We start from the raw sequence: 25,346 nt of genomic DNA, 5'->3' as shown, positions 1-25,346 counted from the left end.
GACCATATAGAAACACAGTGTAACAAAAAATAACAACAGGAAATGAACTCCAGGATATGAATGTGAACACCAACTGTGTCAGTCTGTTTAATATATTTTTTTATTTAAAGTAGGCTACATATAAAAATAGATAAAAGGCAGAGGCACAATTATGCAATAAAACAATACATCTGAAGGTAATAAATAACAAGTAACAATAAAAAAGGCAGGAGTGTAAGAAGGAAAGTGAGAAACCATAAAAATAGAATGAATAATCAATGTCAATTTCAGTTGATTTTCCTTTTAATAGCCTGGCACCAATTAATGCGTCACTAACAGGTTAAATTGTGAGGGGAAAAAAGCAAGATGATGCGAAACACAAGAAGCATTTCCTTTCAGTTGGGCACTCCATTCACTCCCTGTGAGCTTTAACATTGTGTTTCAAAGCGCTATCCATTTTGAGGTGGCGAAATTTTAATGTTTTGTGTTGTAAATGTCTTACCTTTTATCTTATTTTCTATTGGCTTTGATGACAAACAGCCAGCAACCTGGGTTAAATGTAAAAACAAAGTGCCGTCAGTCTGGTCTCCACTGTTTAGTTTAGCCTTGGAGCTAGCTACCAACACAGCTCATTCAGCTACAGTTGGTAACGCCGTCCCGTCACTGAGATGACATTGCTTTACAAACATGGTAGCCACCCTCTGGTCTCCCTCCATTTAGCCCGGATGAGTAAGTGGCTTTATTTTGGGCTGCAAAACCCCTTTAGCGTCTGTGTTAGCAGTAATACCCAAGCTAACACTGCTAATAGTGCTAATAGTGCTAACAGTGCTCGCTATGCTAAAGGGGGCTTCTCAGCTCAAAATTTAGCTGCTTAATAACTAGGGCAACCTCAGGGGAGACTGCAGGGTGGGCACAACATTTCCACAGCAACACTGTTGGATTGAGACTGTGTCACTCACTACTATCGTTGAATGAGCGGTGCTGCTAGCTAGCTCCCGCCAGATGTGGTTGGTGCAAAGTGCAGTAGCCTGAGAAATAGCGACAATTACTTATAGACCGACATATGTAATTGGTCAAAATTGGTGGTTAACCACTTAATGGTAAACTGTTGACATCCAGCTGTTTGATGTGGTCATTTACCTGTACAAAAAAGGAGACTGTTGTTAGCTGTTATGATGACAACACTCGTCAGCAATGTTGGGCAGTAACATGTTATTAGTAACGCGTTACAGTAACGCCGTTAGTTTAGTTTTCTAATACTCTAACGTGTTAGTTTTTAAATTCAGTAACTCAGTTACTGTTACCAAACGGTGCGTTACTCCCTTACTTTTGCCCAGGTTTTAAAACGGTTCCCAGCATGCAGAAGTTCCCTTTCACTATAACATTTTAGCCCTCAACAATAAAAGATAGTCAAGTCATATACGTCTCTCACCATCTCTGAAGTCACTGTCAACCTGCTGGCCTCACCACAGTGCTGTAACGTTACATTAAGCGGTAGCGCTTCTGTAGATTTTTAGTCCCAGTGACGTGATATCCATTGTTATCCTGAGGAAGCTTTTGTTGTGGACAGACAATGTCCGCGGTGGACGACAGACTCGACATCATTATGTAGCTCTTCAAATGTTCTCTTTAGCTCATTTTCCATATTTGTATCCAAGTACTGTTTAGCTGCCTGACAGCAAGTGACTCCACTGTAGAAGACAGTTGCGTGTTTCCTATACTGTTTTGTCAAGTTGTGGTCTAACAGTCCCTTGGTTAAACTCCATCTGCTGTCACTTAGGCGATATAGCTACGAGCCAATACAGTTAGGAAAACTAAAAAAGGTTACTTTTCTCATTAACACATTATTTTTTGGTTGAAATAACTGAGTTACTAACTGAGTTACTTTTTAATGGAGTAACTAGTAATGGTAACTAGTTGCTATTTTTCAGTAACTAGCACAACACTACTCGTCAGTGAGGCTGTAAAGTGCGTCCCACTCACTAGTTTGCGAACTGTTCTGGTCTATTTGTACACCTATTTTCCTCATTAAACAAAGAAATACAACGGTGCACCAATCCAAGGTTCTGGATTGGTGCACACACAGAAATGGTCGCCACTCTCTCCTTCTACTTCTGTTGGAGAAACAGAGGATTTAAAGAGTATGGATAGCTCGACAGATGGATGGATGGATTGATGTAGGTTAGATAGATAGAGAGGAGAAGAAAGGTAAATGAATGAGTGTGGGCAGGAACAATCAGGGCATGAAGAGGATGAGAGGATTCCTGCAGCTTTGATCATATGGAATTTACATACATGTTTGTGTATGTGATGATGATGATGATGGGGAGGCAGGGCCATTACCCATTCAGGACACAGAACATATGGGATCCAGCACATTGTGTGTGTGTGAGAGAGAGAGAGAAAGTGAGAGAGACCTCGGGGGGAATTGGGTGTACTAAATGTGTGAAATGGGCCGAGCACCAATGTGATGTTTGTGTGTCTGACTCCAGTGATTCCCTTTGCCCTGCCTTTCATGATGACGATGATGATGATGATGATGACGATGATGAAGATGGGTCATTTTACCCAACAACAGTGTATTTTGTCATCCAGCCTGAGTCACGTCTGCGCCACAGCTGATGCTCCTGTATCATCTCTTTCCACATTTCTCTCCCCACTTTCCTGTCTCCTTCATCCCCTACTTTACCTCCTCTCTCACTGTCATCCTTCCCTCCATTGTTCTCTGCTTCTCTTACCCCTCTTCCTCTTTTAATGGGTTTCCAGAGGGCAATTAATGTTTATAATATCACTATGATGTATTCTTATTGCTCATCTTCCTCCTCTTCCCTTATCTCTCATTCTCCCCCTCTCTCCTTTCATACTTCCTTTCACCACTTATCTGAAAAACCTGGGATGATTAGAGAAAGACAGAGAAATACACTCTGTTTCTAGAACATAAGAAGCAACCTGCTGCTACTGATGGAAAAGAAATGACAGCCAGCACGTCCTGAAACGATCTCAAGTAGGATGATTGGAGATATGTGTGTGTGTGTGTGTGTGTGCTGCCTTCTTGTTTTTAAGCGGCGTCCCACGCTTTTCATAACCAGTTTTCTGCCCCTGTAAAGGGACTCAGTAACTCCCTTGGCCTCCCACACACACACACACGCACACACACACACACACAGGCACACGGTGACGCATGAACACACAAACACACATAAGGAGTTCAGTTTGATGCCCTGTGAAGGTTTGTTTTCCCTCGTTGTGCACAGGAACATGTCAGGTTAGCACCTATACATCATGAACCATCAGACACAATGTAGATTCTCTGCAGTTACTTTTTAGACGTGGGTCACATCGAGGCTGTAGGCAGCTGTATCGAGCGAAATGTGCGTTTGGATTTATTCCACCAGCACTTCATGTGTTTTAAGTGCTACATTAAGCACTCCAACATCAGAATATCTTTACCTATTTATTATAAAACATTCTTATATTTACTGTAAACAAATGAGAACACAACAACAACAACAAAAGTTGGTTGTCAATTGTTATTTGATATTAGTAAATTAAAACAAACATTTATGTCGTGATAAGAGACCTTATAGATACTATTGCGCACAGATATACAGGTGTGCCATGAGATTTTGGTTTGCCCTTGGGTGTGAGTTGGGCACAAAAAGTTTGAAAGCCACTGATCTAAAAGAAAGTCTGACAGTAAAAGAAAACACGTGTAAATATCAGCAAAGTGTTTTAGAGATGGAGAGAAAATATTGCTATAAGTTTAGCCGTCTGCTAACCATATCCGAAGGCGTATAGCTTGGGCTTCAAGTTCACGTTTATGTAGCTAACGTTAGCTATAGCCTTGCATCACAGTGTGCCCTCCGCCTCACTCCCCACTGCTACAGACCACCTTGCCGAGAGGAGAGCAGGCGGCAGCTCCGGAGGCAGACACCACCAGTCAGCGGCTGCAACAACTCGAATCAAGCCAGTGCAAACCCCAGCAGATCAGCAAACTTTCTGTTGCTGCCATTACACGGGTTAGACCTGGCAGTGCTGCTGGCCACCTCACACTCGTGGGGGTTGCCCTGTCTGAATTCGAGCTGCTACAACTGACCGAAGGTTGGAATCCAAAGCTGCTGCCCACTGTCCTCATAGGGAGGCAGTCCACAGCGGTGGGGAGTGAGGTGCAGTGACTGTGGGGTGGCGAGCTAGCTAAATCCTTGTCTCTTTTGATAAACACAAAGACAAAGTGCAGGGCTAAGGAAAGAGAGAGGAGAGCTGCAGGAGGAGGCTGTATTTTCTTATTCTGCCACCTCTGTTTGTTTTTTGCCTTTTCCAGATTTATGCCCACCCCAGCTTTAATGAAAATGCCCTTATGACTTTAACAAGTGTAAATGTGTGCGTGCATGCTCATGGACAGCCTGAATATGGGTGTGTATTTTGTGTGTGTCTTGGGTGTAACTGCCCACCCTGTATTATTATTGAGCCGTCTGACCCACCTTTTGCATTGATGTGAGAAAACCTTGCTGTCAACCAGATTTCCTCATTTCTCTCTCACACACACACCTCTGAGAAATAAATAGCTTAGTAATAGTGCGAGTGGCAGACCACCACCAACATACAGTGAGCATTGCAGAACATTTATACCGCACAGTCTTACGGCCTTGGCAGCTCAGACAGCTTTTATTTCTGCAACCTTAGTGATCTGTTCTTTTCTACACAATGTATTCTGAGCTTTCAGTTACGTATGTACTTTATGTATTTGGAAAAAATTCTTAAGATCAGCACATAGAAAAGGGTATTTTTTTAGTGAGTCATTCCTGCATTTCCAGCAGCTTTTTAGCCACTAACCATGAGTGGTTTTCAGCAGCCCATCACTGTTTTACCACCTGGGATAGTGCCATGAAAAGCAGTTGTTTTGTTATTGAGACACTGCTGCATTTCCAGCCGGGATAATGCCCTACAAAGGCGACTGATTTTCTTGTGAAATATTGCTGCATTTCTTTCCAGGAATTAGTGCCATGAAAAGCAGTTGTTTTGTCACAGAGACATCGCTGCATTTCAGCTGGGATAATGCCCTAAAAAGCAATTCTTTTTTCCGAGACATCATTGTGTTTCTTGCCAGGATATAGCGCCACAAAAAAAGAGGTTGTTTTTTTATTGAGACATCGCTGCGTTTCTAGACAGGATCGTGCCAACAAAAAGTGGCACTGCATTTGCAGCGGCAATTGTGCCACCAAAATTGGGTATCTCCAGTAAGCACCAGATATTTCAGAACTTTTCTGAAATATTGCTACGAGTATTTCCACACGACATAGTGCCACAAAAAGCCATTGTTTCTTTTACCAAGACATCCCTGCATTTCCAGCCGGGATAATGCCCTAAAGTCTGCCTTTTTTCTAGGATATAATTCCACGACAAGCAGTTGTTTTTCTTCCTGAGACATTGTTGTGTTTCTTGCCAGGATATAGCGCCATGAAAAAGTGGTTGTTTTTTTACCAAGACATCACTGTGTCTCCAGCTGGAATAGTGCCAACAAAAAGCGGCATGGCATTTCTAGGGGTGATTGTGCCACCAAAACTGGGTATTTTAAGCCAAAAATAATATCTTCATCACAATAATCAAGTGTTTTTTGTCCCTAAACCTAACCACACATAAACCACAGCATCACTGGAACATAAAGAAACATAAACTTTAATTTTTCTGCTGCATAGTAACATCCAAATGTATCTGTGGTTTGCAGAAATGTACAATGCCAATATTAGTCAAACGATTGGGTTGGAATGACTCATGGTGTCACACAATTCAAAGTCCGAAGACAAGACTGTGTGTGTGTGTGTGTGTGTGGGAGCTTAACCTAATGCAGCTTTGATGCCAAAATTACAATAGATTCAACGCTGTGTATAAAAGTACTATTTTACACTTCACTTTAAAAGTGACAAGTATGTAGTTGTGAACCTTAGTTGACTTCTGTTGTTACTGTGAGAGATAACCTGTAATTTGAACTTGGGTGCACAGTGACTGCACAATAATATTCTAAACAGATCACCACTGCTGTGCAGATCCACCACAGCAGCTGGGGGTTAAATGCTGTGCTCAAAGGCACTTCAGTGGCTTAAAGACACAGTTGCCTCTGCTTCTGCTGCCTTTTGATGTAGACGGCTTTGGAAAATAAAAGCAAATTCTCAACAGTATTTGTGAAAACAGCTGGTCTCGTGTGGCAGTATGTGCTGGAACATTTGTTGCACTGAGTTGACCCAGTTATTTTGATGTGTTTGAGAGTGTGTGTGTGTGTGTGTACGTGTTGACATGGAAGGCAGATTCATCAGGTTTTCTCACGTCAACAGTTTGCTCCTCTCTGACCTCACAGCTGGGAAACAATGTGTGAAATGAGTGTTGTGTGCATTTGGTATTGTGCGTGTCTGTGTTTGTTAGGTGTGAGTGGTATTTCATTATAAGGAAATGGGTCTTTGTGATCATCAGTTTTTGATTTGTGTGTGTGTTTTGCACGTATAGGTCAAAATTCACCTGCTCGTTTTTTGTGCTTAATGTGTGAATGTATGTTATTTTTTTCTGTTTGTACATACATTGTAACACGTCTGCTTCCCCCACGGAGACAGTTGTCATGGTGAGAAGAGTCTCTGGGTAACAGACTTCACACTTATCGTCTGTGTGTTGAGTTGATTCAAGTCAACTTTATTTAAAAGGGGAATTTTAAATGAAACAGTCCCTTTACAGAGAACTCTACGGAGCAGCAGAGGACTGAAAAATAAAGCTTTTGGAATTTAGAGAAGTATGCAGAGAGTGGTGTGTGTGTGTTTGTGTGTGTGTGTGTGGGGGGGGGGGTGCATGTGTGCATGTGCACGTGCATGTAGGTGTGAATAAGAAATGTAATCAGGCCAGGTTCACTGTGGAAAGACCTGGTTAGATACCCAGGCTAGATTACTTCAAAACACACACACACACACACACACACACACACACACACACACACACACACACAAAATCCATCATTTTACTTCAGCAATAAGACACACTCCTCCTCTGCCAGGCAACCCCACAGTAATATTACTTCAACAATATCAATACACACAGACACATACATACAGTTCATGCACACAAATACACACTCACACAAAGAGCTGCTGTGGATTAGCTCCATTTAGCTGAGGTGGAAGAGAGATGGATGAAATCTCTTTTAGCTACCTGTATATGTATATAATATAAATATAGCGTGTGTGTGTGTGTGTGTGCGTGTGTGGGTGTGTGTGTGCGTGTGTGTGTGTGTGTGTGTGTGTAATATGTCCCCGTCTAGGGGAGCAGAAATGCAATATCAGAGTTAAAAGGTTGTTTTCCACAGCCCAGACTAAAGTTTGAACACTGAATTGCAATCAAAGTGAAATAACTTCTTACAAAAGGTGAAATTGTTACAATAAACTGAAGAGAAAACTGTGCACAACAATTGCGGTGTTATTTCCGAATGTTTATTGTTCCATTTTTCAAATTTAGACAGAAAATTATTGTTAACAACAACAGTACTGTGTGTGTGTGTGTGTGTGTGTGTGTGTGTGTGTGGTATAGACAAATCCAGTGAAGTATCGAAAGTAAACCAGTCGCCATTACTGTGGTGGCATCCAGGGATGAGCAAGTACACCATCTATCTGTATCTGTTCAACCAACTAAATTATCTGTATCTGTAAATGTACTTGGAATGGGTGGAGTTTGAACCAGAAGTGGGTGGGTGTGACTTAAATTGGAAATGAGTGGGACGAAACAGAGGTTGCTATTTTAAATCTTGAGATTTGTAGGAATATGGAAGGTTCACAACTGGGAAAATGTGGTCCCACAGTGTAGTGCTGGACTGTCGTGGCGAAGAGGGAGCTGAGCCTGAAGGCAAAGCTTTTGATTTACTGCTCCATCTATGTCCCAACCCTCACCTATGGTCATGAGCTCTGAGAAGTGACTGAAAGAATGAGATCATGGATACAAATGGCCGAAATGAGTTTCCTCTGAAGGGTGGCTGGGCTCAGCCTTAGAGATAGGGAGAGGAGCTCGGACATCCGGAGGGAGCTCGGAGTAGAGCCGCTGCTCTGGCGTGTCGAAAGGGGTCAGTTGAGGTGGTGGCTCTTTCTCCTCTTAGAGGTGTTCTGGGCAAATTCAACTGATGGGAGGTCCTGGGGCAGACCCAGAACACACTGGAGGGATTATATATCTCGTCTGGCCTGCGGGTCCCCCAGGAGGAGCTGGAAAGCGTTGTTGTGGAGAGGGACGTCTTGAATACTTTGCTCAGCCTGCTGTTTCTTTAACCCAGCTTTGGATAAGCAGTTGAAAATGGATAGATGGATGGACTGAGGAATGGGTAGGCCTTTTTTAAGTAGCTAAAATACATTTTTCTGTTAACAACAGAACATTGGTCACCTTCTGTGGTGGTACTCATGTCTCCATATTTGGAGCATGCCGACCAACATCTACTGTAGGTAATCAACGTATCCTTATGCAATGGTTGGTATGATATCCTACGAATTAGCGCCCCACAAATGACGTGACATCCTTAAATTAAAGTTAGATACATTGGCCTCTAGTTTCGCAGACTGGGCGAGGCAGAGGCAACTGGGTGTGGCCAGGCGGATTTTGCAAGTTTGACATACCGTGTGCGCTGGCGCAGCTACTCCTCCTTCCCACCTCCGTCCCTCCTACCTGCGCAAGTTGGAAAGAGGGAGGAGAGAAGGCATGGAGTGGGTTTTACACACATCACACCAATCAAATGAGCCCCTCTCCTCGCCCTTAAATGTGCCGCGTGAAGGCGTAATGAGAGTTTACTCAATTCGCCATGGCAGAAGAGAGCAGCAGCGTCAGACGGCCAAACTTCTCCCAGGAGGAAACTGATGTTTTGGTCCGGGAGGTCTGCTCGTAGTATCCGAATATACGGAACTGCGAGCAGACCTCCACGGGCTGATGATGCAAAGGTAGCCTGGGAGGAGGTCACCACAACTGTAAATCAGTGTTGCGTTTCTCTCGTGCCTGTGCGCTCTCTTTCTCTCTTGCAGTCTCACTCTGTTTCTTTTCTTTTGACTTTTCTAAGATGACAGATGCTGAATATATACTCCCTATCTGATGCTGTGGCTGTTTGTGGTTGGCTGAGAGGGATGTGAACTCATTAGTTTGCAGCTGTGTTAATCAAATCAGGTTGGGTTTCCATTACGCGTGCCAAACGTGCCAAATGGTGCCAATCCCCTTTGATCTGACATCAGATGTGACGGGACAGTCGATACAAAGATACATTTATGTGCTGATTGCAGATAGTTGCATTGAATAGTGGTTTTGGGGTATATATTCCATCATTAATGTGCCTGATATTCTGGAAACCTGCCTGTGAGGTTTTGGTGACGTGTGTGCACTGTCCGCCGGTCAGCCAAACTTCCACTACACTGGCTGCGCTCCCCCTGCGTTGACAGTAGACCTGGTTTCAGCTGGCGAGCTTTTAACGCACTTTCGGCGAAGCCTTTTGGCACGAAACTGTCACTGCGCCAAGCTGGATCTGTCGACACCTCCCCCTGCTGCGCCGCCACACCCATCTCAGCGCACCTTGGTCTGCCAAACTACCAAAGAGAATGTGCCGTGTGGTGCGCTGCTCGAAACTAGCTCTGCGCGGGGTTCGCCACCCTGCGCCGTGCCGGGAAACTAGAGCCCTAAATGTCATTTTATGGAGTTATCTGTTTGGACAATAAAATCACTGTGGTTAGGTTGTGGAAAAGAAACATGGTAAGAATGTACCTTAAATGACTTAAAGTTCACACCGTTCCAAGATGAACAGATCTTTACTTTAAAACTGCTGATGTTGACAAAGTTTTTCTTTTGAGACATAATTTACAGTTTAACTCCATTTAGCCAAAGGGGAAGATGATCATATTGTGATGATATCGTAAAGTAAGGCCTCTGGTGACGTCCATCCCTAGTGCATTGGTATAGTGATGGCAGCCTTCACAATTCCGTGAATTAAAGACAAATTACTGGCTCATGATTATGTAGGATAAGCACAAATGTGGTGCATTACTTGTTTTCATGTGTAGTGCATCAACAGTGAATGGGTTCAGATTGAGGAAATACACTATGGATAAGTACCTCATACGACCTGACTTCAGAACTATTCTCTTAAGGCATGTGTGTCAATGCATGTCCTCACAAGTACAGTTGTCCAAGTCTGTGGATTTGTTCTTTGCTTCCTCCGCACACTCCTTCCTCTTCAAAAGTCACTGCGCTGCCCTTTAAAATCAAAATGTCATGATGTCCAGGCAACACTTGCTGGTAAAACGCATCAGTAGTTGAATGAACAATTGTAGCGAATACATTTCATTGTATTTTTTACTTGACTATTTCTTTTTTGTTCATATGAATATGATCAGACGCCTTCAACAATAATTGCAGTAGTGTATAGGAAGAGTTTTGTTTCTTAATTCTAATCTTTTATATATGTACTTTGGGAGAAATTGCAGAAATGTGTTAATAGTAAAAGTGTTTTCTGAATCAGTACACAGTATTTGATACTGACTACCAGTGGGGTGTAAAATAGAGGAACAGGGAGTTTTCATCAGCTTATGTGCATCCAAAGTTCCAGCAGAAGTAAAAACAGCCATAAGAGATAAGAACCTCATACATAAAGTTAAGGAGTCCAAATATATCCTTAAGCTGGTGTCCACCACACACATTTTCTCTTGTTCATTCTACATTAATTCAGGACACTTTCACACCTATGCAATAGAGTGAACACGCACAAACAGACATTGTTAGAACCGCACAGTCACACCTGCTTGATTCAGTATCTCTCCTCTCCCACTCTCTTGCCAAATAGTCTCCCAGTCACTTCTAACTCTCACACTGGCTGATGGCAGTCAGCCAAATGGAGCCGGCCGACCCATAAAAGCTCCATCCTGTGCCATAAAGCAGAGACTAAAACACACTTAAACCACGAGTAGACGGAGAAAATGTGTTTGACGTCGTGGTTCAGAACCCCCGGGGCGTGGATACATTAAGACGCTGATATACAGCTCCAGTGGATTAAAGAGCTTGAGTTGTTTTTGCTCTTGCTTTTTCTTTCTTTCTTTTTAGCTGCATCAAGTGTCTGCTGAACAGCATACAAACCTGGCCGACCATCTCTGCGGAACACCAGTGCTTTAGAAATTGTACTAACAAACTCTATTTGTAGCAGATCTCTGCCGCAGTGGGAAGTTAAAAGAAATGTTTGTCAGTCAGGGAAGATGCTGATCTGTTCTGCGGTCCTGCTTTGACCTTCTGATCTGCTTCAAAACTCAAACAGAAATCAAACAAGTCTGATCAGTTTTGCAACCTGTTGATCAAGAGCAGTATATGAAGAGAAGAAAACAAACACAAGATGTAGTCTTTCAAGTTCGATTTAGATGTATTTGTTGATACTTTTGCCTCCATGTGTTTCATTTCAAATTCTGGTCCCCCCTCTGTTGGGCTACCTAGCACACAGATCTGGTACTAAAAGGTGGAGCTGTGAACACTGCAGTCTGATTGGTCAGTAGAGGACGGTCACTCTGCTCAGGGCTGAGTTGTTGCTGGTTTTGAGGCTCATGTAACCACTGTTCATACTGTGGAGAGTTTTATTAGTAAACTGTAACTATAAAATGAAAGGATGTTCTGCTGCCTCTCACAGCAGCTGGAGTCTGAGAAAAAATAACTTCATTCACTGGGTCGACTGCTGGCAATGTTTGAGGTGGGATGTTAACTTGTAATGTTACTGGATGCATGAGCTGACGACGTGAATCCATCAGTACACCTTAAATTTCACTGTGACAACTTTGACCATCACTTTAGTTTTTATTGTCTCTCTTGGATGACGGACACTTTTAGTAATGAGTCTGAACTGCATATATTCCAATACTCAGAGAAAAAAAAGTGCTGTGGAGTGTCGTTCCTGTGGGCCACAGCAACACTAAACCCCTGAGCTTGCCTGAGAAGGACTAAATGCACAAACCCACTATTTTTAAATATCCCATTGAGAGGGACTGTCACTGCAGCCAGTTCTCTTTTACTTTGAAAATGCTGGCGTGCAGCCTCGTTCTGTGGACGATAAACGAGGTGCAGACTTCCATCTGTGTCACCGATAATGAGAAAATACAGTGAGTGCTGGACGGAGCAGTGAGTGACAATAACCCCGCCCGCATGTAAGGGTACTGTTTGCGGGAGAAATGCAAGGGTCTAGGTATCATGTCTGAAGGATTACTTTTGGTTCCAAAGGTACTATACTGAAAGTGTTTGGTGGAAACGGGGCTGTAGTTGGAGGGCCCATTCTCTATGGGCACCCTTACCCAGTGGGTCCCAGTGTAAGTGCCCTGTCTGCAGTGTCTTTATTTATGCCTCTGGTACCGCTACACAAAAGATTGTTATACCCACTCTTGCAAGCCCCATCATGTACAGTATGACATCATACCCTATTACACCCTAAAGTTTAAACAAATTGTACTTTCCGCTTAAGTGCAGCCCCGAGGGGACGTTTACATTAATTTCAACATCTGCTCTTGTCCGCAAGTCTTTTCAAGGACATTTTCATGCAGCTCAAAATCTATGAGCAGGCAGACTGGTTTGTTGGTTGCTTGTCACACAGATATTTTCTGGTCCTTTGAAGGTCACAGAAACAACCTGCATTTATCTACTTTATTAAAACATGTCAAAGTCACTTACTTTTTTGCTGAAGGTGAATTTCATAATATCAAGATGAAAAACCTGATCTGTGGACTGAACATATAAAACTGTTTTAAATGGAGATATTGGAAAAGTGATGCTTCTGATTAATAGACAAAGGAATCAGATACATTTTTATATAAGATCACAAAGTCTGATGAGTGATGGTATCTGGCTGATATAATTTTTTCACAAGGTTGGGTCATATGTGAGCACGGTTTGTTGGCACGTTGATTTTCGGGTTGGTTGGCACATGTGTACAAGAAGCAATTAAAACTATGTTGAAAGACTCATTAAAAAGCACATGCCCTGTTATAAGTTGGTGGAAATGATGAAAGGAAATATCAGATTGAAAGTGAAGTCTTCATCTGAAATGTTGTTTGTAACATCTCAAACAACAATATGTTCAGAATAGTTTCAACCACTCAAAATACCAACCAACCCCAAAATCAGTGTGCCAGCCAACCCTGCTCACATTTGACCCAACCTTGTGATAATATAATATTAGCCAGCTAACATCACTCATCAGACTTTCTAATCTTACATAAAATGTATCTGATTCCTTTGTCTATTAATCAGACACATCACATTTTCAATATCTACATTTATTATTAAGTCTGAAGACCATGTTTTTCATTTTGATATTCTAAAACTGTGTAAAAATGTTACCCTCACCAAAAAAGTTAGTGACTTCGCCATGATTTAATAAAGCAGCCCTCTTGTGTGCGCTGCATCTACTTATTCACTATCAGTCCAAGATTTAAAACAATGTTTATATTGATAGTTAATTATGATTATGTTGAATGGTCAATAGCAAAAGTATTTAGACATCCCTACTGATTAAATGCATAATTAAATTGTTGTTGGGTTTTAAAAATCAGCAGATATTCGATTAAATGTTCATGTTGTCTTGTTTTTGATTGAATTAAATGGTCAAATTTTTTCTATCGGTGGCGAAGCTTTTTTGCAACTATTGCATTTTAACATTGTGCCAACCAACACAATAAAGTGCGCCAACCAAGTCTGTGATGGGGCTGGTTGGCACAAATGCACGACGTGACTTAAATCACAAATTACTTGATTTTAGAAAACATTTGTGTGCATTAATTAAAACATATTTATTTAGAGCAGAGACATTAACTTTTTATTTACCGCCTCTCGCCCAATGTCAGCTGCTAACATTGTTCTTGTCAGACGAAGAATCCTCTGTGCTACGGTGCACCCTTATCATCATATCTGAACTGTCTCTGGCCTTTGTCTTCCTGTTTCTGTGGCTGCAGGTTCGTTCATGGTGGTGAACGCATCAGGCCGGGCGTCAGGGCAGAAGGCTCACCTTTACATGCCCACCTTGAAGGAGAATGACACCCACTGCATCGACTTCCTGTACTCCCTGTCCAGCCGGGACGGAGCCAGCCCGGGAACGCTTAACGTCTATATTAAGGTGTGTGTGTGTGTGTGTGAGAGTCTGTGTGTGTGAGAGAGTGAGAGACTGACAGGGAGGGATGGATTGACAGATGAAGAGGCTGATAGACTGAACAGATTAAACAGGTAAACAAACAAACAGACCTCTGTTCTCTGTCAAGGCCCTGGGGCATTGTGTGTTTAGGTAAGGTTGGTTGTGTGTTTGTGTGTGTGTGATAGACAGAGACGGAGAATGAAAGGATGACAGAATAGCTGATCACACCAAAAGAAAAACCTCATCTATTGCCTTCTAGTATGGATACAGTTAATCTGAATATGCTGCATTGTATCACTGCAATGTTTGTGTGTTTTTATAAGGAAACTTCTTAGCAAGCGTATAGTATTTTATTTATTTACAAAACCTTTGGACACAAATGCATGTTAAAAATAGGAAATCATAACATGAGTTACAATAAGCCAACAGAGACAGGAACCGGGGGTGTTTGTGATAGATTCTCTTTGTTGTTGAGCAGAGTGAATGTTTTATATATTGGTCTGAAGGCACTGATGGACAGATGGGTAGAATAAAGAGCTGCCAAGGATAGAAAGGAGCTATAGATGGAGTGTAGAAATGACAGGATAGTGAACTCTGGGAATGTAAGGATGGATGAAAGGGATAAAAAGACAAGACATGACATACTGAGATTGCTGAGGATCTGTAAGTGATGACAGTAAGGGAATTAACAAATCACTGGTTTGGAGAATCAACGCATGAAGTAACAGAATAATTAATTAAGTGATAAATAAAGAATAGAGTGCCCAGGCAGTGGGCCGACATGGAAGTTAGCATCACACTGGTTCTCTCTGTAAAAAGCCTACAGGATGTTTCCATTGGATTTTGGATCAATATGAAAAATAAGCTCTGTGGCAAACAAACATTGTGATACTTACACGATTTCTTCAGTAAGATGATCTTCACAAATGGGGGTAAGATTTTAAAGAGTTGCAGCAGTGTGAAGCGTAAATAGAAAGAGTTTCAGACCTGTATCAGGAAGTCAGAGTGAGTTGTTCCAAAATCATCATGATGCCCTGTGGTTAAGGTCTGGTTAGGTTTAGGCACAAAAACCACTTGGTGAGGGTCAGGAAAAGATCATGGTGTGGGTTAAAATGAAAAAGAAAGTGACAAACACATAAGCTGTGAGCCTGCTTCGCCTCAAGCCTTTCCCAGCTGACCCAGAGCTGGTCGCGGCGCACCATCAAGGCAGAAATACGCCCGCCGTTCAGCACCGCGGACCATCAGACTAACGGGATGTCGGGCCAATGGGCTGTCGGACCAATAATAATCAAGAGTTATATGGTGAACATATTGTAACCAATTATCAATATTTTAACAGAGCAAGGCGAGCTAATTGCTAGCGTGTTCTGTTGAATGGAAAAAAGACAACAATGCTTTGAGATGGCTGTTAGAGATGGCAGAGGTATGATCACATAATCCAGATAATCACAATTGCTCTTGAATAGAAGAATAGAGTATTGTAAACAAACTGTCACCATTGGAAATCGCCGGTTTCGGTTCAACGCCGGAAGTCGCGCACATAATTTGCGCAAGGGATCATGGGGGCTAGGAATAAGGTGGATAGCAGGTCCAACCAAAAAGGGCCTTTTGATGATAGGTTTTTCATTAAAGAGCAATTGGGTTTTATGGGTAATGTAGTCTAAATGTTATGCAACAGTAGCACCCAATGCCCCTGGCAGAAGTTATTTGGTTTAATTATCCTCTCATTTTTAACAGCAGGTTAATTCCAGATGATATTGTTAGTGAATATTAAAAATGACACTTTTATTTTAGCTTCATAAAATTCTCCAGTTTTACTCTCTGAAACCTTCAAAGGCTGAGTTATTATTTTCACCCTCTAAATCTCTTTTTATTGTTTTCTGTCTCTGCTCACTGTCTGCCTGCAGGTGAATGGAGGCGCTCAGGGTAACCCAGTATGGAACGCCTCTGATACAGTTACCGAAGGATGGGTGAAGGCTGAGCTGGCCATTTCTACATTCTGGCCCAACTCCTATCAGGTAACACACACACACACACACACGCGCGCGCATATGATTCATGATGAAAACAATAATAAAGCAGGTTAAATTGAAATGATACAGAGAAGTGATGATGCAAACGTTATTTCTACAAACTTCACATGGCACCAGCTCCTCTTTGACCGTCATTTTATTATCTAGCAAAAGAGAATTGAACTCATCTTTTAATGTGACTGAGATTTATAATTACACTCCCTTATGTCATGTGTCAGGCAGATATTAAATGTGCCAATGTTTGATATTTCATCTGTCCTGACTGAGGCTGTTTGACTCTTTAATTGTTTCCCCCTGAAACAAATTAAATATTTACTTAACTCTGTGACCAGTCAAGTGTGTTCGTTCTGACAAATGATTTGTGAATGGTACAATATGAAGGATTTTCTGTTAAACTAGCAATGTTGATGAAAGTTGTGTTCAACTACTGTCACTTTAACACTGCTATCTGTGGACAGTTGTCAGAGCAGGAAAAAGCACAAGTGTTGGTAATTAATGATGACTCTGTTATTTGGGTTTGTGTGCTTTAAATCATGCACATCACCAGGACCATGACTCTGCATCAGTTAACTGGTAGGCTGCCTTTGCCAACATTATAAATTCAACTTATGAATTTGGTGCTATGACGTGTTAAACATGTCTGCCATGGAAAAGGTATATTGTTCACAGGGGTAGTGAGCAGCAGTGAATATTTAAACAGCATTTTAACTGATGGAGAACCAACAGAGACTGACAAACAACAAGCTAACCGTTAAGCTAACATGTAACGTTAGCTAACATGCTGTGGCTAGCATGCTAGCAAAGAGTTTACTTTTTTTTACACAGCTAACACTAGCAGAAACATTCATTGATATATTTTTTTGACTAAGGAGTATCTTTTGAGTTCCTCTTACTTGCCCTAAGATTTGTTTGTACAACATGAGTGCGTGAAACAAAGCCTGAGAGCTGGGGAAAGTTAGCAACTCCTGTGTAAGTTAGCATACAGCGAGTTAGCTGCACAGCTAATGTTAGCTGTAGCCTCAGTAATTTGAATGTTGGTGTTAGTAGGCAAGGTAGCTTCGTTTGTTTAGCACACAAGGGCAATTCAAAGTGCTTTACAGTGCAATAAAATATAAAACATAATAAAGGATACAGAAAAGAGTAAAGAAAAATATTAAAGGTAAAATTAATCACTAAATGATTTACAATTTAAAAGAAAGTCACAGTTAAAAATAACAAAAGTGCAGACAAGAGGTGCAAAGATAAAAATATTATTTGGAATTACTCAAAATTAAGTTTTATAATAAGGTTGCAGTCATTACAGGGTGGAGTAGGCAGTGTTAAAATGGGTTGTTTTTAGCTTTGACTTTAAAGTGGTCAGAGTCGGGGCTGTCTAACATCTGGGAGGTTATTACAGGTTTGTGCTGCATGATAACAAAACACTGCTTCACCGTTGTTTTGTCCTGACTCCTAGGATGATTAGTAGGTCGGCCCTGGATGTCCGCAGGGTCCTATGGTGCGTTCGTTTTGTACTCGGAGGTCGGAAGTCGGAAGTGGGAATGATGTCACCTCCGAGTTGACAACAGTTTTTGCATTCTAGTTGACAACGGTGGATAAGTTGGGAAAAAACATGGACCCCCGCAAGAAAGCCTTTGTAGAAGGTTGTAGGTTGTAGTAGACAGCTTCAAAACCGTCATGCACTCCAACTGATGAACGCCGCAGATATTGCTGATCTAATGTAAAACAAATAAGATAAAATTGCTATCAACAGTACTTTAGCAGAGTGTTTACTCACTATGTATGTGACCAGCAGCCATCTTGAATTCCTAAGTTGGGGTTGATGCGGTTGCTCTGAGTTTCCGAGTTGGAAATCCGATCTCAGGGTGCGTTCGAGTTTAAACTTCGGACTGGGAACTGGGAATTTCCGACCTCCGAGTACAAAACGAACGCAACATTAGAAGGTAGATATGGCACAGGCATGTCAAAGATATATTTGGGTGCTCAGCCACAGAGTGATTTATACACAAGCAGCAAGATTTTGAAATCAGTTCTCTGAGTGACAGGTAGCCAGTGTAAGGATTTTAGCAGCAGCATTCTGAATAAGCCGTAGTTGCTGAACAGCTTGTTTTTAAAGTCCTACAAACAGATCATTGCAGTAATTCAATCAACTGGAAATAAAGGCGTGGGTGAGCCTTTCAAGGTCTTGCTTTGACATTCTTCCTCTGACTCTAGCAGTGATTTTTAAATGGTAATAGGCAGATGACGTTACGGATTTGATGTGGCTGTGAAAATTTAGTATAATACACAATTACCAGTAATACATTTAGAACATAAATCTGTCTTTACATTGACTATGATGCTAAATGCGCACACTTTAGCATGCTCTGTGTACCCTGTGTGGTGTTATTGCAGCTGACTAATGCTGTGTTCACACTACAATCGACACACTGTCAGGCTACAAGGCATTCTCAATGGAAGCCAGTGACATGATGCTACAACTGACACCCTGCACTTGTTGTTGCCAAGGGCGTGACACACTAGGCCTACAAAGAAAAGTTGAGCTGACCTCAGCTTCTTCAGCACTCCAATGACGCATTGAAGCATCGACCAATCATAGATCTTTGTTTCTCGCTGTGGTGCTGTTTCATTGAGCTCAGTTAGCTGATGCTATGATAGCTTTCTGTGCATTGAGGTATCTAAAATAGTTTCCAAAACATGTAATTACATAATATGCCAATAGTGATAAGTTAATACAGCACATATGTTTTGGTACCCAGTTGTCAGTTAAGGATAGTGGCTCAGTCTAATCTGAGCTGAAGTCCATTAGTTGGAGTTGTAGATTGAGTTTCGTCTCTTAACCGACAGGCCTCTTTCCCTCAGTGTACTCCTGTAATATGGAAACGCAATGCTGTTTCCATTTAATGACTCTCATTTCGTCTGTGTGTGTGTTTGTGTGTGTGTGTGTGTGTGTGTGTGTGTGTGTGTGTGTATCGGTGTGTTTAAGAAGCAGAGACATACCCTGCTGTGTTGTTTTATTGAGGTAGCACAAAAGCCACGGTGTTTTACCTAATGACTAAGCTATGTTCAGTAAATGAAGGCACCCCTGTGTTGCGCACACAGATCTGAGGCACACTGGTAACCAAGAAGACACAAATGTGAGAGTGTGTGTGCGTGTGTGTGTGTTTCCCTCCCTAATGAGGAGTCACCTCCCATGGAGAAATGACATTTCTTGTTCAAAAGGGACAAAAACACTGTCATATTAGAGTCCAGACCACGAGGAAGGCACAACAAACTTTTAGGCTAACCTATCACTGTCTTGTGAACATCAGGCAACATTTTTAGCATCTTATATGTGTTGCAGTGGGTCACCGTGTCTTTAACCACTTATGTTGGAAGATGAAATGTTGTTTTTGGATTCTTTTGATAAGAAAATGATCGAGGATAGTGAGTGAAGCAGCCAGCATGGAGGCAGAAAGCTCACAGATTGTCCTCTGCTTTTTTTGTTTCTATAGTTCAACGTAGAGAAGCACAGGGCGATTAAAAAAAAGAGCATAACGTGATGAGCGTTCCACGATGAAGAGTGGTCATTAAACCTATTCAAAACAGAAAATAGATTGTTGAAAAAAATATAGCAGTGACTTTGACGTCTAGAAACTTGATGTGAATGCCAGAGCAGGGGATTTATTTTTTGAAGGAAAGGAAGACAGTTAAGTCTTCCCAGAAGTCTTTAGTATTCAGACTGAGTCCCAACTTATACTGTTGAGGATCCTGACAAGTACAGCACAGAGGTATATGTGTGTGTATCTGCAGTGTGTGTTTGTGTATGAGTATATATGCATGGGTCAGAAGTGCATGGCCCCTTGACAGCCCTGCTGACTGCCTGTCACTCTGAGAGTGTGTCTAAGTTGGTGCTAAAGAAAACGTAAAGGCAGGAAAAATAGAGTGATGTGATGGGAGAGAAGTGGAGAAAGATGCAAAAGAGCATTTACAAGAAGAAGAGAGAGAAGGAGACAGCGGAAACAGAGAGGAAAGAAATTAGAGGAGCAGGGAGAGAACAAGATGGGCTTAGGTCTGGGTGGAAAAGAAAAGAGGAAAGAACATGAAAAGGATAAGGGAGGAGGTTGAGACGAGGGTAGACGAGAGGAAGGAGGAGGATGCTGTATATGTGGTTGGCATACGGATGGAGACAGAAGGATGAAGGGATGAATTGAAGAGAGGAATAGTTGCTGACTTTCAGTGTGGAAAATTCCCCTGGGGTTTCCATATGAGCTTCACAGGGAAGTCAAGATGTTGCAGTTTGTGGAAGAAAGAGAGTTTTTTCTTTAGTTTCATTACTCGTAGAGAAAACTGTGGCTCAACCTCTTTCTTTCTTTCTGTTTTTCCTGTCCTTCCCCTCTCAGGTAATATTCGAAGCAGTTTCAGTTCAAGGCCATCCCGGTTTCATCGCCATCGACGACATACGAGTTCTGGCTCACCCCTGCCGTAAGTGGCTGTGTGTGTGTGTGTGTGTGTGTGTGTGTGTGTGTCTCGTAATGGTTGACCCTGCACAACTGTAGCCCCACTGAGCATCATCTGTTTTATAGTTATCTCACATGCTCACACACACACACTAAGGCTGTGTGAAGGACAGATTGTGAGGCTCGCAGACAGATTGCAGAGAGCCAGGAAGAAGGTCCAAACTCAGGGTCTTCATCACTCAAATCTGACAGAAACACTTTGCTTCACAAAACTCCAGACTGCTTACTGCAACACTCTGTGGCCTACTTACCTCCCTCTGTCTTCTCAGGATTAAACTCTCACATTCTCACCTTCTTTTCTCAGATATTATATTCTCCAAATATTAGTTTCAAATATTATCAGTTCAATTTAACATTATTGTTTGAAAAACTCTCGTGGAAAGTTGTAATACATTTTTTTTTTCTCTCATTTTATTTTCAAATAACACAATTGTATCTTTGCATATGATGTCATACATTGGTGCACTGTCCAGATGGAGAGCAGGCAAGTGGAGGCAAAGACTACCAACACTGCCTGATAATTTGCAATGTTCACAGCTGTTTCAATCGATTAAATTGGGAAAACAAGGCAAATTGATAGTAGGACATAAAGGAAAGAAGTTTAAAATAAAAAACAAACTCACCGAGAAACAGAGGTAGACATAAATCCAAAATTTCTGTCTTCAGTCTGGAGCAGCAGAATCAACTAATGTCAAACATTAGCATTACTTAACCTGCTTTGCCTGGGGGCTACAAAAAATGACAGGGGCCAGTTGTAACAGCTCACTTTTACTGAGTCGAGCTTAAACACATCATAATGTAACTAAATACAACCTCCGTTAGCAGTTCATGCTAACAGCTATCCTGAACTAGCCCTCCACTAGCCGGTAGAAACACAGATTTGTTGTTCACAATGGAGCATTATCAGGGGAACAATAGGGTGCCTCGTCTGGCACCTTCATAATGAGTTTATCTCATCCTTTCCTCCCTAAGTCACCCTGGGGAAGTTCTCTTTTTGCCCCCACAACCTTTTCTATTGTCCATGTGACGACGGGGTGCTGCTAGTCTCGAGCCCTGCTTTTTAGTCTGCACAAAATTGATGAGACACAATCGTAAAAACATCAGCCATTGCCATCAGTGAATGTCATCTTATTTGCAGATAGGCTGATGGCAGTCAACAAGGTGAATATTGGCCAACTATCCACTGTCTGATTGTTCTTAAATATTCTACCTGCTTAAAAGAAAACTGCATTCTTAAGCTGGTTAAAAGATGTGACTGATGACTATCATAGTCTTCATTGTGTATTGTCACATCTTAACTTGGCTAATTTTAGCAGAATGCTAGCTCACTTGCTAGCTAACTAGATCAAGAGGAGTTAGCCTATGTTTAATCAACAATGTAAGATAGGTTTGCTTCTTCCTTATTTCTATGGTAACATTAAAGAGATTTGGAAAAGGACAGATAGTTTGGTTGCTGACATAGAAAAAAATCAAGGCTAACTTTTCTTTGTATATATTATTTTTGTAAGGCTAGGTACCGTCCCAAAGTAACTTCCTTAGGCTAGGTCGGCACCACGGTCTGTAATCAGTAATAAATGCATAGAGTATCTGATCCCCAGAGGGGGGATATGGGACACATATCCTGCAGTGAAGGTCTTGTTGTCTTTGGTCTCCACTTCTCCCTTTTTTGTTGAGACCAAAGCATCAGTTCACGTTGTTTGGCATCACCCTTAACAGTTAATATTGTAAATATAGTCTCCATCACATACTGCAGTCCTATGTATCGGCTTCTTGAGGAGATATTTCCTGACACCTAGAAACTATCTCATAAATAATGCGTCACCGAGCTAAACAAAACTAGGGTCGCCATGTTTCTCTTTGTTAAGTCTGTCTGACCTACCAACAGTAACTAAGGGGGTTTCGATTATTTTTTTCCTGATACAGCCTCTTATTTGTCTCTTTTTTGTTTTTAATTTCTTCCCATATCCGATATGTTCCTCACTCTACACAGCACTCTCTTCACCTATCTGTCCCTCTATTAGTCATTTATTTCCGATTGCTTTTTTGTCTCTCTGAACTGCTGGCACAGAGCATTTAGCTCATCTGTGCCAGTCACTAATCAGATTAGTCAAAGTGGGTGAGTCATTGGTACAAAGCAAGAGGAAGAGAGTAGAGGTATTCACTAAAGAAACAAGAAAATAAACTAGACCACAAAGATTTGAGATAATGTAAAGATAGGGAGGCGAGAGAACATTTTACAAGGAAGGAAACATTACCAAAAAAACCCAAACTTTATATCTCAGTTCCTGTCATTTGTAACAACCTGACCATTAGCGTCAGGTCGAATTATCATTGTTAAATGATCGATGCATACTCCGTTGGGCTTATCTCTGTCTGCAGACAGGCAAAATGAAATTAACCAGTCGCTGGCTGGTCTCAATGCCAGGCCAAAGTCACCCAGTGTCTGGCAGTCTGTCTCATTGTCTACCTGCTCATCTGTCTCATAGCCATCCCATGAATTTCTCTGCCTCACTGCAGACAGCAACATTAAGCCCTGTTTGAACTGGATTACTGCTGTTGTGGGGTTTCCTGCAAGTGTTTTTTTCTTATTAGCAGTGGCATCTGCTGTTATGATCCAGCGTGGATTTATCACGTCTTTAATAACAAGATGACATATTTCAGTGGTCTGCCAATTGCTTTAATACACGATTAAAGAACTTTTATTAGTTTAGAAAGCTTGAACAACTCTCCGGAAAGAATGACTTTAACCTTGGGGCGTATTTCAAGTACAACCCAAATATACATGAGAAAAATAAAATAAAGAAGTTTGAGTTTTTAGAATAAGCTTCAGTCTGTCGTCACTGACAGGAAATCAGATCTGTACCCCTTGTCAAAGGTCCTCAACAGTTCACTTTAAGAATATGATTGGTGCAACAGTAATAGCCTTTTTATCTCCTCTCCATAATATTCTACCTAAATGTTTACATGGTGTCTGTGTCTGCTGTTTATGTTGCAGGTAAAGCACCTCACTTCCTGCGTCTGCAAAACGTGGAGGTGAACGTGGGTCAGAACGCTACGTTTCAGTGTACCGCTGGAGGGAAATGGTCTCAGCACGATAAACTCTGGCTGCAGGTTAGTACCTTCTTATCAGTGTGCATGAATGATATCAGCAGCATGTGAACACGCAGAGCTTGTATAAAGAAGGGTCAGAATGCTGTAAATTATCCACATATAATAAAATTGTGAACATCTATGGAAAGGTCCAGGAAGTAGAACTTGTACAGGTGAGTCTAATGAAAAATAGAATCATAATTGTAGATTTACTCACATTTTTTAAAGTATTAATTATGGACTGTATAAAAAAAAATGAAAGTAGCCACAGCGATGTCACCCATTGGTGTGTGGACTCCCATTTTGAAGCCTTGAGTTTGGCATTTTTGGCCGTCGCCATCTTGGATTTTTTGTGTCAGAACTGGGGGCGGCTGTGGCTCAGAGTTAGAGCGGGTCATTCACTAATTGGAAGATCGCCTGTTCCATCCCCGGCTCCTCCAGTCCACATGCCAAATCATCCTTGGGCAAGATACTGTACCCCAAATTGCTCCCAATGGCTGTTCCATTGGCGTAAGTAGCAGGTGGTACCTTTTACGGTAGCTTCGGCCACCAGCGTGTGAACGTGTGAGTGAATGGGTGAATGTGACGTGTAGTGTAAAAGAACTTTGAGTAGTCAGAAGACTAGAAAAATGCTACACAACTGCAGTCCATTTACCATATTAAGACAAAAGAGTGGAGCTAACCCTAATGCTAGCTGCTAGCTTGTTTAGCATGAAGCATTTACAGCTTTGGTTAAAAGTGATAATGCTCATTGTAATTTTTACGAAAGAAAAACAAGCTTAAAATCATTAAAACAAACTGTACGTAGTGGAAAAGCTGACTTTTAGTACAACCAAACGCTGAAGATTACAATTAAATGTCATTAACTGAAAACACACTGAAATAGTGACAGCTACACCTATGCCTAATCATATGTGACTTGAAGCGGCCATGCCCTTAATTTTTTGTAATTTTAAGCCATAATCACATGTAAACAGGTGAGCTGTATGAAAATTCACCCCCTGTACCGTTGTCATAACAGAGGAAATTAGCTTAAGAGACCAAAACCATTTTTTGTACCAGGCTTCAAACATGTTTATTTCTGCTGTAAAGTTAGGCAGTCTAACATCTGTGAGGATTGATTTGCTCTTTGGGGCCAGCTTCAAGTGGCCATTTGGAGAACTGCAGTTCTGCGTTGGCTTCATTTTTCATCTCTGGAGGTTGCTGCTTGGTATTAATACACTGCGAGTTGTCCAGATATGTCAGAGTATGGGCATAGGAGAAGAATGCCAGCGGCAAACTAGGCTGCAAAGTCCAGTATATTCTATATCAGGAAACATCAGTGTTCATTATGACCCACTTGCCTTCCATCTCTTAAAGTTTGACTTTAGTAAATGTAACCATTTGTTATTTATGTTTAACCACTAAAGGTTTAGCAGAAGTACTGTTATAGTAACGTGAGGTTTAATATGCCTTAAGCAGTGATTTACAATAATGATTAAACTCTTGACCAGAACTTTACGTGAGGTTTTCTGTTATATGATTTTGATGGACTTCTTCCAGCTGATCCAAAACAACAACCTAATGATCCATCCAATTTTATATTGAATATTCTGCACCAAAGAA

General features: G+C 41.6%; 1 protein-coding gene across 12 annotated transcripts in view; it reads left to right on the top strand.

Annotated features, from left to right (window-relative positions):
- The window catches only part of ptprt (protein tyrosine phosphatase receptor type T), a 527,216-nt gene that overhangs the window by 118,574 nt on the left and 383,296 nt on the right, over positions 1-25,346 (top strand). For all 12 annotated transcript variants that reach the window (XM_078171434.1, XM_078171419.1, XM_078171458.1 and 9 more), the window contains exons 3-6: positions 13,947-14,107; positions 16,030-16,140; positions 20,535-20,616; positions 23,647-23,762. In XM_078171434.1, coding sequence (XP_078027560.1) covers positions 13,947-14,107; positions 16,030-16,140; positions 20,535-20,616; positions 23,647-23,762 — 470 coding nt within the window. The remainder of the gene's footprint in view (positions 1-13,946; positions 14,108-16,029; positions 16,141-20,534; positions 20,617-23,646; positions 23,763-25,346) is intronic.

This window comes from Epinephelus lanceolatus, chromosome 1 (genome assembly GCF_041903045.1).
Source record: "Epinephelus lanceolatus isolate andai-2023 chromosome 1, ASM4190304v1, whole genome shotgun sequence".
NCBI lineage: Eukaryota > Metazoa > Chordata > Actinopteri > Perciformes > Serranidae > Epinephelus > Epinephelus lanceolatus.
Note: the sequence above shows the minus strand (reverse complement) of the source record. Positions and strands in the feature narration are given on the sequence as shown.